General features: G+C 42.3%; 1 protein-coding gene across 2 annotated transcripts; it reads left to right on the forward strand.

Annotated features, from left to right (window-relative positions):
* The first annotated feature begins 689 nt into the window (after positions 1-689).
* Positions 690-12,806, forward strand: trappc13 (trafficking protein particle complex subunit 13). Of its 2 annotated transcripts, XM_083930330.1 has the most exons (13): positions 690-798; positions 2,186-2,254; positions 5,153-5,252; positions 5,354-5,438; positions 5,537-5,664; positions 5,823-5,895; positions 6,483-6,527; positions 7,003-7,020; positions 10,979-11,112; positions 11,211-11,409; positions 11,515-11,615; positions 12,284-12,431; positions 12,517-12,806. In XM_083930330.1, exons 1-13 carry the CDS (start codon positions 753-755, stop codon positions 12,622-12,624), a joined length of 1,254 nt encoding a protein of 417 aa, XP_083786456.1. In that variant the 5' UTR covers positions 690-752; the 3' UTR covers positions 12,625-12,806. The 2 variants fall into 2 exon arrangements, with proteins under 2 accessions (XP_083786456.1, XP_083786457.1); XM_083930331.1 differs by lacking the exons at positions 690-798; positions 2,186-2,254 and adding an exon at positions 4,920-5,042.
* Positions 12,807-13,374: the final 568 nt, after the last annotated feature.

The following is a 13,374-nucleotide window of genomic DNA, read 5'->3' on the forward strand; positions in this document are numbered from 1 at the left end:
CTGGGACTGGACCAGGACCAGGACCAGGACCAGGACCAGGACCAGGCTGGGACTGGACCAGGACCAGGACCAGGACCAGGCTGGGACTGGACCAGGACCAGGACCAGGACCAGGACCAGGCTGGGACTGGTCCAACTATCTGGTGTGATCCAGGTATTTATTTCCAGGACTGAAATTGCTTTGGGGATAACGATGACCTGGACAAACGAGAACATTCACAGGCTCATTCTAAAGTATAGTGCAGCAGTATTAGCATGTAATACGGTTCAGTCCAGGCAATGATTTTTACATTAATGGAGGCACGCTCACTTTCTATGTTTTAATGAGTTAATAAATGGAGTTAAAATCATGCGGTGTGGAACTTACTTTAAAATGAGAGAGATGTGGAGAGTTATAAAAGAATCTAGTGCAGATAGTGTGGCTTGCTGCTGCTCATGGAGGAATGCCTGGGTCTCTGTAAACCATAAATAAGTCATAGAGTGTGGTTTTTACCTGCTCTACATGTAAAGTGTCCTGGGGTCACTTTAGTTATGATTTGCCACTGTAAGTTAAATTAAATAAAAATAAAAATAAAGATAATAAAAGAAACTTTCAACTCGCTGTTGTTGTAGTACCCATCCCAGGCGGTAGGGGGCGACAAGAGCGTCCCGAATTAAAAGACGAAGAAGAACGAAGCGTATCCTGTAAGGTCAACGGTCAGCAGCTAGCATAGCGGCTAACTTCACCCCGATAAGACCCTTGTCTCTGTCAAAATGGAAGTAAATCAAGCGAAACAGGAGCACCTACTCGCTTTAAAAGGTATTTTATTGTCCTAATAACAGCGTTACGGTGCTGGTTTAACATGTTGTTTCAGGGGTTAAACAGACACGTCGGTTAAATATGTCAGTGGTTGTCATTTGTTGTTAGCTGTTAGCAGCGCTAATTAGCTAAGACAATATTAAACCCTTATATTAGCTAATATGCAGTAAGCATCTTTTGTGACAGTTGTACCTTTGAAATGTGCTTTTCCTGATGTTATTGGGCCTCAAAGATTATATCAAAAGACACATTAATGCACGAGCTATACCAATATCAGCTAGATGTTTCTGTTGTGTTGTTAGCTAACTTAGCTAGGAACATAATCATATTAATACGTGGTTTATTTGCTTATTTGGTTTATTAGCACCTTTTGCAGACAGTCACAAAGTGCTTCATATGTTAAAAATGTGAAAATAAGACCCAAACAGTAAAACGAGCAAGCAAATCTTATACACAAAAGTACAAACATGAGAGAAAAGACCTTTTAAGCATGTCATTTAATGCTGGTTTCTTTGACAGTTGATTAAAACATCTTGTCACTGTCACATTATATGTCAGGTAGATACTTAGCCAACACACTTTTATGTTTCTTATGACTTGTACCAATTAAAAGTAGCTTACAGTCTATGTGGTTTATTTATAAGATGACATTATAATATATTTTTGATAGGAATATATGAGAAGTGAATTTTATTTTGTTAGAAAAAAATGGGGTTAGTTTGGAAAATAAATTAATAACAATAATAATAAAGAAAATATAAATGTATGACAGGAAGCTGTAACTAACATGTACATGTATACTTATACATTATATACCAGTACACTCGAACATGTCGAAAAGTAAAGGAAAAAGCAAATCAAGTATTTGTTATTCATGTATCTCTGTGCTTTCTAATTGTGTAATCATTATTTTCCGTATGACCTTTTCTGTTTCCTGTTTTACATGTTTGAAATAATAATAAAGTCAGATATATGCTGACCCCAGATCTTTCTGAACATGGATCCTGTGCTCAGATGTTTTGTTATTAGTTGTTATAAGCTGCTAAAATGTTTCTCTTAGACCAGCAAATCATAATTGAGATGTAATTAAATGACTAGCTAGTCAACAGTTCGCTAGTACTTCCTGTGGCTGACCTAGTGAGCAAATTATGTTGAATGTGTGTAAGCTAAATATTTCAATACGACAAAGTTTACTGATGCATTATAGCCAAAGACTACAGTAGGTGATGATGTGTTGTTGTCTTACATGAACAATGTGTGGGAATGAAACCTGCCTCTCTGACATGCTAATCAGTACTAAACTGAGTGTTAAAGATGACTTTAAAACCACAGAAAAATCACCACAATGACTGACTGACTCGTTGATCAATGTCATTTTGCTTCACAGTGATGCGGTTAACAAAACCGACGCTCTTCACCAACTTGCCAGTGACATGTGAAGACCGAGATCTGCCAGGTAAGCCTGTTGAATTCTCTGTTTAACAGATCAGAGCAGGAGAGAATCGTCAGAACAGAGTTAATTTATTGCTGTTTGCAGGGTTAACAACATGTACAGACAACAGGAGGTAGGATTCCTGCGTACGCTAATGGACTATTTGGTGTCTCCTTTATCTGTTTTTATTTAGTGACATTGGGCTTTAAATGAAGATCATATGGTTGTTATTTCCATGCCACACAGAAAAATCTTGATACTGTCAGGGAATCACATTTGATCAACATTCAACTATTGAAAGATCAAATGTAGCAGCAGCCAGTCCGCATGATGGGAGACTTTGAGAATACCCCCGAAACCGTTGCAGGGGTTCGATGACATAAGTGAATCACATAGCTGGTGCATAGTCATTTTAAGGTCCATTGTTATCTCAAGTGACCTGCACTGAGCACGCGTTGTGATCTCAAGCGGACAAAAGGAGAGCATGCAAACTCCACACAGAGAGGCTCCAGTCGGCCGAGGTCACTCAGGTTCAAACAGGCGGCTGAGCCACTGTGCTCGCCTTTGTTAATAATGCCAGTTTGTTTGTCACAAGGCACAAGAGGATAGAGGAGAACAGAAAACGCGAACTGTGTGTGTAGTGTCATTTCTCGCTGTTTTATCTTATTACTGTGGATTGAAGTGATTTCAGTCAAAGTCTTAGCATGACCGCTACAAAAGAAATCTATTTTAGAAGCTTTCACGATAAAAGTTGACTATTTTTTCCCTTTGTTAATTTAATTTTGAGTTTTTAAGTGCATACTGCAAAGTTGTGTTCTTATGTTCGATTCCAGTGAATCCATGACTGTGATTTGGAAACTGTCAATGAGACGTTTATTTCACCATTTCATAATTATGTACACAAAAGGAAGCAACATAAGGACGGACACCAGGCTTAAACTGATGTCTTGTTTTTACTATGCATGAGGGCATTGCTTCTGCTTTTCCTGTTCCCCAAATGCAACCTTCAGCAGGTAGCTGACGTTTAATGTGGTTGCATTAGGATTTCATGAACGTCCCACTCTAGACAGCAGACAACACTTCCAAGTTTATGTTCAAAGATTTACTCGAGGGAACGATATCACACATCTTAATGTCATGAAACCTCATTAAAGAGGTCAACAGGGATGTCGGACATGAATAAAAAGAGCATTCCTGCTCTAAGTGTATGCCTACAATAATTCAATGTAATATTTGGGATAAAGCTGTAAAAGTCCTAGGGTCGGTTGCAATACAATGTAGCCCAGTGATACTCAACTTAGGGCCCACTGGAGCGGCCGGTGGCTGAGTGGTGGGAGCATTCTCCGCATGTAAAGAGGCTGAAGGTCCTCGTGGCAGCGACTCCGACCTGCGGCCCTTTGCTGAATGTCTCTACCCCTCTCTCTCTCTCTCTCTCTCTCTCTCTCTCTCTCTCTCTCTCTCTCTCTCTCTCTCTCTCTCTCTCGCGCCGCATTTCCCGTCCGTCCCTTCTAATAAAGGCTTGAAAAACTGCCAAAAAATGATGTTAAAAAAAACAAACGTACGCCCCCTGACCACCTCTGGCCCACCATAGGTTGCTGTGTGGCCCGTCGACCATTTTCTAATTCACAATGAAAATACACTGATCCACTCTGGGATTGTTTCTCTACTTTGAATGTAAATAAGATGCCAGAGTGCGTTAAAAAGCATCAAAATAGAGCTTATATTTTAAAAAGTGCATGCAGAGGACCCCCGCATGTTCTCAAGTCCTACAAACGCCCTTGTTCATACCCAACCTCAGTTATTGTAAAAATAAATAATCTCAAAGAGAGATGAATTATGGGCCTTTGAATGTTAATTCATTTTTTCTGATAAATATAATTGTTATTGCCTTTGGCCTCCAAGAAAAAACAATTTCATATGTGTTTTGAACTGCACTCTGCATTGAACAGCTGCTGTAGTCAGTGCACATCCAGTCAAGTCCGTTATATTTACATTGCTCAATACTGCAGGACAAAATTAGAGATAGATGGTGTATGGAACGTATATGATATCAGTCTCCACCATGGAAACCATCTGTTATAGAGATTACAGTCTCAGATGCTTCTCCCAAATTTAGATGGCAAGCCCGCAGAGAGCTTTACTGTTTATTTTCCCTGCTTGTGAAACACAGTACAGACAAATGTGTTAGCTAGCTTCGCTGGTAACTGAACTCCTTACGAACCATTAATCACCCTGACACTTCTAAGCAGGATCGCTATTTATACAAGTGTCGCAGTCGGTGACGGGTTATTGTAAAGTTCACAAAGATCGATTAGTTGAATTTGACATTTTTCGCTTTTATATTCCAGCTGTAAGTTCTGTGCTGACCGCAGAATGTGCAACACTCTTGTTATACAAGCAGGAGTCATAACAGCACTAGTGGTAGAAGTAGTAGTACTTATATTAGTCAGTGAGTTGATCACAGCATAAGATGTATGTGGACAGGGGAACAGAAACCTGAAACCAATGAAATCCTTTCTGGTTCAGACTGCTTTGACACCTGATCTTCAAAGGTCCCGCGTTTCTCTCTGATCCTCCCTGCTGTGCAAATAATACTCAAACACTTCTATAAAACCTTCCTGTGTCCAAACTGTCCACATCTCTACATTATATATGCACAGTCCAAAGGCATACAGGTTAGTATGGACTGGGATTTTGACTTAGCTAATGGAAACAAGTTTAATTTCCGTTTCGATTTCGCAACAGCTTGCACATGGATGGACATTTCTCACCATTTTCTGACGTTATATCGACCAGTGTGTCTTTGATACAGGTGCCCAGAGATAATTACCTTTGCAACACACATTTGAAGTGTTTTGACACCTGGTGTGGGCTCCAGCAGTTGTATTTCACATGCGTTTTGTGTTTTTTTTGCCTCTATAGGGGATTTGTTTGGTCAACTTATGAGGGAGGACCCCTCCACCATCAAAGGAGCAGAGGTTTTAATGCTGGGGGAGATGCTGACATTACCGCAGAACTTTGGGTAAGAAACACAAAATCAGCTATTGGAGAATTACACAATTAACACTAAGTACTTTTTATGGAGCTTACTTTTGAAGGAGCCTACTTTTCTGCGTTCCACAGAAACATTTTCCTCGGCGAGACCTTCTCCAGTTACATAAGCGTGCACAACGACAGCAACCAAGTGGTGAAGGACATTCTCGTGAAGGTACGGTAACAAAAGCAATACCTGTCCAACACTTGTCACACACTTCACACTCCTGTTTTACACACCGCTCTCCTGTCGTGCGACGTGATCGTCTACAGGCTGATCTACAGACCAGCTCACAGAGACTCAACCTCTCTGCGTCAAACTCCGCGGTAGCTGAACTGAAACCTGAAAACTGCATTGATGACGTCATCCACCACGAAGTCAAAGAAATAGGAACGCATATGTGAGTGTTTTTCCTACAGTATTTACGCTCTTTTTTGAGTGATACGCCGCAAAAACATCCTCCTGACTGACAAAATCAGTGGAGATGTCGCGACTCCACAAGGCCGCTGCGCATTCTTGCTTATCCTTAATGTTTCTTTCCTCTTTTCCAACTCACAGCTTAGTTTGTGCGGTCAGTTACACCACTCAGTACGGGGAGAAGCTCTATTTTCGGAAGTTCTTCAAATTCCAGGTGAGTTACAACAGAATCAGAATCATACTTTCTTGTCACGGGGTTAAAATTTGGTTTCACAGTCATTCTCATTTAACCTTTAACAAGTAAAGCAACACACAGCAAACAATGAGGGATTTAAATTGCTATAAAACAGAAACGTACAGCAGCAGCGCTACCTTCTTGCCAGATTGTTCAGGGCGGTGATGGGAAGATGGAATAAAACTCTTTTCTAAAACAGATTTTTTTGTGGTTGATTTGTGATATTTGAGCGTTCTCATTAGATAACGACGGTGAACTCCTGTGTAAGCTTGGAGGAGACCTGAGAAATGTCACAGGTCCACAACAGAGTAAACGCAATTACCACGCGAGCTCTGGCTTGTATGTCTCTCAGCCTTCAGCGCTCAGTTTGCGTCTGAATTGTTCCGCTTTTCCTTTCTCTGTAACAACTTGTCCTCACTATCCCTCAGATTTCCTTATTTTCCCCTTTACTAAGCTGAAGATTTCCTGTCTGATGAGTAATTTTCACATGGTAACATTTGTTCTGCCGAATGGACGTACAGTGTGAGAAAACGACAGCGTTCAGCTTGCAATCTATTTTCAATCAGGTTTTGAAGCCGCTGGACGTGAAGACGAAGTTCTACAATGCAGAGGTAAGTGCTCAAATAACCGCAGCAGCAGCAGCAGCAGCAGCAGCAGCAGCATGATATAAAATGTCAACATACGGCCTCTGCGCTCTCGTATCTGTCACCACGTCGTTCCGCAAATAGAAGAACCGTATTGTATGACATGCGAGTTATACAACGTGCTTCACATCGTATTTCATTTCATAGTCTGGAACATTTCCATATCCTCACGGGGGCAGTTAGTAAAAGAACGGTCCCCTGGAAAACACTTGTACCTCCAGAAATGTAAGAATAAACATCCCGTAAAGTTCTATTATTGTTGTTTCAAGAGCTGGAGATCAAGCGTTTTCCTCACAGGGGCGACGAGCTTTTTCCCTTTTTCCTCATTTTCATTCCAGTAGCTTTTCTACACGTTAGCCGTACGCAAATATTCATTGTCATCACCTTTTGGCATGTAACCTCATTTGTTCATTATTGTCTTGTATTTTATTTTCTCCATTAGAGCGACCTCAGTTCTGTGGTAATTGTTCCTTCTGTTTTCATCGCTGAACATTAGCTTCTCTTAACCCTTTTTGGTGCTGCAGACTTTTGTCTTTCTGGGGCCAGTAGAAAGGGGCAAAGCAGAAGAATGGAAAGTAATCCGTGAGCCGTAAAAACGCCCGCTGGACGTTTAAAGCTATTCTTCAGTTGAACGCCTCGATGTGAACTTTCCATTGTTTTTCTTTTGCCCTTTCTTTGGATGCTCATGCTTTCTTGCAAACTCATCCCACACAGGGCTTGGACCTTTTTTTTAATTCAAGCTTGTGGTGTCAAATTGTGGTGGGCGGGGATCGCGTTGATTATGCAATTGCATCATCTTTGGGGTGATTATGAGCATGCATTATGATTGTCGTCAATTGTCAAGATGTAAATGATTACGTCACATTGCAGATTTGAATGATGTTGCTTAAAATGCTTTTGGATCTCGTTTTTAGCTTTTGAACTAGTGGGTTGAAGGTTCCAGTGGGACGCAACGGGCCAAATAAAGGAATACTTCACCCTCTAAATGACCATTTGAAGCTCAGTTACTCACTGAGTGTTGCCTTGAATTCATGTTTTTTTTTTTGTCGCATGCCTCAACGGGGCAGAGAAAATCAAAGTCTTAATGTATTGAAGTAATAGATGTGTAGGAGCCATTCTTTAATAATAATAAGTGTTCATTCATTCACCTTCAACCGCTTATCCCGGGGTCGGGGTCGTGGGGGGCTGGAGCAGATCCCAGCTGACATCGGGCGTGAGGTGGGGTCCACCCTGGACAGGACGACAGTCTATCACAGGACACATAGAGACGAACAGAGACAGACAACCATTCACACCTACGGGTGATTTAGAGTCATCAATGAACCTTACACATGCACATCTTTGGACTGTGGGAGGAAACCGGAGAACCCGGAGAAAACCCACGCAGACACGGGGAGAACATGCAAACTCCAATATTTATAAGTGTAATTACTATTATTTTGAATATACTTTGAATCCACATATGGAAGTTTTGATGAATGCATTGAAGTAGTTTCATACATTTACTTCACTACCACCCACAGATTAACCCAACTCCCCAAGTCATTGTTGTATGCTGTCCATAAGAAAGCCTGTTTACAACAAGACCCTCGATCGATCGATTGATAAATTTGTTTACTTCTTATGTCCCAAACCTCATGGTTTTAACGACGCAGTGTTCAAATATTTCATTACATTTCGTTTTCATCAGCTCCGTCTTAAATACATTTCCTGACCTCTCTTCCAAGCGTGCCAAATAAAATCAGCTACAAAATAAGTTCTGAAGCACAACTACATATTTTTAATCCTACCAAAAGAAATCAATATAAACGGAGGTCATTTGAGTTCTTCACTGCTTCGAGCTCGCTTGTTGTTTTTCCACACAAGTGTTGTAAACAGGTTTTAGTGACAGCAGATGTATTTGGGAAGTACCGAGCATACGACTGGATGAACTGGACTTGGATTACACGGCACGAGTTGTGAGAGTTTGAAAACAGATGTTTTGATATAGTTTTGCTGTAGTTAAACGTGGACCCGTTGCTTCAATGCATCAAGACTTTTCTCCAATTTTCGATTCTCCGTTCACCGCAGAGACATGCGACAAGGCTTTCATTCATAATTAAAGTACAGATGGTCGTTTGGATCGCATTCCTTTAAAGTCTAACCATCAGTGATTATAAAACCCAAATTACTTTCTTGTTCCAATCGTTAACCTTCGGGTCATCGTTGTTTCCAAGTTAATGAATCAAACATATGTGATTATATGTATAGAGACGTGAGGTTTCAGGTGTCATTGGAATGGCTTTGCATGGAACAGCGATGCAGCTCTGTGATTTAACATTAACCTCATTCAGAAGCGTTCACGGCCCGTTCTTATGTTATTGAATGAATTGCAAGGCATGAACTAATCTCTGCTTCTTCTCTCTCGTTGACTCTTACTGTATAGTAGAGGTTGCACAGAAAGTTTGACAGTCAGACCACTGAGTGTTACTTTTCCAAAGCATCAACTAGTTGCCTATTTGAGCCAAGGTTAGAGTGTGTTTAAACAGTTCAAGTCATGTAATGTATTAATAACTGATAAACACACATCATTGGTTATCAGTTATACATGTAGTGCTGCTGTCCTATTTTTGGATAAGTAATTTAATAATCTGTTGGTTCCACAACAATCTGATGAATGTAACTGGAGACCAGAGCTGTAATGTATCCCCTCTAAAGGCTCTGATGCAGATGAAATGGCTGCTCTGAATAATGTGATTATTGGTTCAAACGCAAATAGTTGATGTTTGAGAGACACTTTGAAATCAGTCGTCGTGCAACCCCTGCTCTACTTTCCGCTGGTCAGCACTCACACTAACAATATCCTCAAAGGTGCACTGAGCAAACCTCATAGAATTCACTAGACTAATGTTTGTGTGTTTTAACGATTGTCTCCTGAGTCCAGTTGAACTCTCACGTCACCTAAAGAGTAGATTAAATGATGGGTTGATTTTTATCTCAGAACATTACTCACATGCTCACGTGTTCACTCAGAGTTACAGCTGTTTGTGCTCATTTCTCCTGTTCATACCGGCCTGTAGGAGATCCACGATAGGGGACAAAATCCATTGTTCTTTTTGTGCTAAAGGACATTAAGTTCAGCTGAAGCTAATATAAGGCTTGAGCAGTCAAGTGAAGTGGGGATTTTTCAGAGTAACTGTCTTTTTTAATACAAAATGTCCTCTTTTTGGTTCCCTGGACAGTTTTATTGCTGAGCTGCTGTGGGGTCAAAAAAAGAGAGAATCTCATCTCATCTTCAGCCTCTTATCCGGGGTCGGGTCGCGGGGCAGCAGCTTTAGCAGGGGACCCCAAACTTCCCTTTCCCGGGCCACATTAACCAGCTCTAACTGGGGGATCCTGAGGCGTTCCCAGGCCAGTGTGGAGATCTAATCTCTCCACCTGGTCCTGGGTCTTCCCCGAGGCCTCCTCCCAGCTGGACGTGCCTGGAACAGCTCCCTAGGGAGGCGCCCAGGGTTCATCCTTACCAGATGCCCGAACCACCTACCGAACCAATTTCATACTAAAAACTTAACTTTGGCAGATGCTCACACTTGTTTTGTCTCACTCAGACCACGGGAGCATCACATTAGCTTTGGTCAAACTTTAGAAAGGTATTTTTCGACATCTTGTCAGGAATGTATCACTTCACGGCCAGTGGAGTGCTGCAGGGATGATGTATTTGTGTAGGCCAGACTTTTTCCTTTGGATTACTGCAGGAAATAAACTCTAGAGATTTTGTTCTGCACGATCGACTTCACAAATAAACACCACTTAGGATTTTTTTGAACGCAGTAGTAGTAAAAACAGACGTTAGGCTATAAAGGAACTACACCGCGGTCACATGACTACAGCATCGACACCACTAGCTTCCACCTGATTTCACGTTGGCGTGATGATGTTTAATGTCCCTGGCAACCTCCATAGTCTCATTTAGCCGCTTGTTAGCAACCAACTTTCTAAAGACGCGTAAAAGCCTCAAAATTTACAAATTGGGTATTTACTGACGTATATCATGTCGTAGAACATCACATGAAGATCTCTTTAGCTTGTGTTAACCACAGACCTTATTTCAGGCATCTAATAAAAAAACTAAACATTAAATAAACCCATTGACTTTGACGGGTTTCAGGTCAAAGTCAGCACTGAATCACTCTATGTGGACAGGAGAAAGAATCGCAGCAACCTGTAACTCTTGAATCGCTCATGTGGTCATGTGAATAAGACAGACTTGAACGTGAACCCATCCTAAAAGGCTGTAGATTTTTTTGCACACATCTAACCTTGTTTAATACCTCACGATAAAGTTAAGGTGTTGCTCAGTTCGCCTCGGAGATGACGTAATTTCTCTAAATTGTGAGCCACAAATATTTAGTCAGTGACTCGTGGCTTCCCCGCTCCAGACAGATGAAGTGTTCCTGGAGGCTCAGATCCAGAATATCACCACCTCACCCATGTTCATGGAGAAAGTTTCTTTAGAGCCCTCCTTGATGTACAACGTCACAGAGCTCAACACAGTCACAGGCGGAGACGATGGGTAAAAGCACTTTAGTTCACCTGTGCATTCCTTCTGTATTTAACTCTCAGCTTTTTACACTTTTACACTGACTCTCATCTGTAACTTTTCACTGCCAGAGAGTCCACATTCGGGAAAATGTCCTACCTGCAGCCCATGGACACGCGGCAGTACTTGTACTGCCTCAAGCCAAAGCCGGAGTACGCGGAGAAGGCCGGCGTCATCAAGGGTGTAACAGTGATAGGGAAGCTTGACATCGTGTGGAAGACCAATCTCGGGGAGAGGGGGAGGCTACAGACCAGCCAGCTGCAAAGAATGGTATTAGGATGCTTTTTTAAAAATGTGTTGCCAAAGTCAAAGGATCTCTATCTTTATCCTCATAAGTTTATAAGTGTTATAGTTCTGTCCTCTTATGTCCTCCAGGCTCCGGGGTATGGAGACATCCGACTTTCTTTGGAGATGATTCCTGACACCGTCAACCTTGAAGAACCTTTTGACATCATCTGTAAAATCACCAACTGCAGGTAAAACAAATCCCAGCCCAGTAGTTGTCTTGCTAACCCGTACACAATCCTCCATAATATTCAAGGTTATCTTTATAGAGTGCTGCAGGAATGAGTCCTCAAACCATCTCATCTCAGCTTCAACCGCTTATCCGGGGTCGGGTCGCGGGGGCAGCAACTTTAGCAGGGGACCCCAAACTTCCCTTTCCCTGGCCACATTAACCAGCTCTAACTGGGGGATCCTGAGGCGTTCCCAACCAGGAAATGATTTAATTATAAAAATCTTGATATTTAATCACCTAGCTCAGTCCATAGGTGACTTGGCTGGGAACCAGAGGGTCGCTGGTTCGAGTCCCTGTGTGGACCATGAATGGAGCGTGGACTGGTGGCAGGAGAGGTGCCAGTTCATCTCCTGGGCACTGCCAAACTGCTCGGGGCGCTGGTCACTGGCAGCTCCCTCGCTCTAACATCTCTCCACTAGTTGCATGTATATAGGTCCTGTCTGTGCATGTGTGTGTATTTCGGGCCTGTGTGTGTTTAAGATGAATAACAGTAATAGAGTGAAAAAATCAAATTTCCCCGTTGCGGGACTAATAAAGGAATTCTTCTTCTTCTTCTTAACATACAATATTATAAAATAACATGCATGACCCAATAACAACCATCTTTTTCTGACCTTTGTGTTGCAGTGAAAGAACCATGGACCTGGAGCTGGAGATGTGTAACACCAGGTCGATCCACTGGTGTGGCGTGTCGGGGCGACAGCTGGGGAAACTCAGTCCCGGGGGCTTCCTCTCTCTGCCCCTCATACTCCTCTCATCCGTCCAGGGTCTGCAGGTATGATCCAAACTTTTAGGAAGCCCGTTGGCTCATATCCTCGTGCTGTTCGTACTTATTCATATTCTCCGCGTCTTTGTTTCAGAGCATTTCCGGACTGAGGCTCACAGATACATTTCTGAAGAGGACGTACGAGTACGATGACATCGCACAAGTGTGTGTGGTCTGCCCATACACGAGCAATGAGTGCTAGACATTTTATTCCAGTTTTTGCTTTTTAGATATGAATGGACCAACAGTGGAATTCTGCACATAACTGTGACATTTCGCTCTTTTTGCAACCTGAGGGGGTAATACTGTATTTTAAAAATGAATTGTGAATACTATAAATCTCTTTCTTTGAAAATAATGATGTAAATGTGCATAAATGTTAATAAAATCTCTGTAATCTTTAGACGGCACTGAGCATATGTTCCTCGTATGTGTAGATTGGAATTCTCACTACGCAAGGCATGCTGATTCTTCTTCTTATAATAATAATAACTTGGACTTATATAGGACCTTTCATGGTACCCAAGGTCACTTAACAATTGGGCAGGGGTGGGGGGGGGGGGGGGGTTAGGGGTCAAAGGACTTGGTGAAAAGAAATGTTTTGAGGTGCTATTTGAACATAGGCAGGGACGAGGCAGAGCGGACGTGGAGTGGTAGGCTGTTCCAGAGTGTGGGAGCGTTGACAGAGAAAACCCTGTCCCCAAAAGTCTGCAACCTGGTGGTTAAGGGGGATGGCCAGCAGGTCCTTGTCAGAGGACCGCAGGGAGCGTGACTGAGTGTAGGGGTGGAGGAGATCTGTGAGGTGTTGTGGTGAGAGTCCGTGGAGAGATTTGTAGGTGAGCAGGAGGATCTTGTAGGCGATGCGTGACTTGACTGGCAATCAGTGGAGCTGTTGGAGAATGGGAGTGATGTGCTGCCAGGGCTTTGTGTGGGTTCAAACTTCTGAAGCATG

The sequence above is a fragment of the Echiichthys vipera genome (assembly GCF_963691815.1).
Source record: "Echiichthys vipera genome assembly, chromosome: 16".
NCBI lineage: Eukaryota > Metazoa > Chordata > Actinopteri > Perciformes > Trachinidae > Echiichthys > Echiichthys vipera.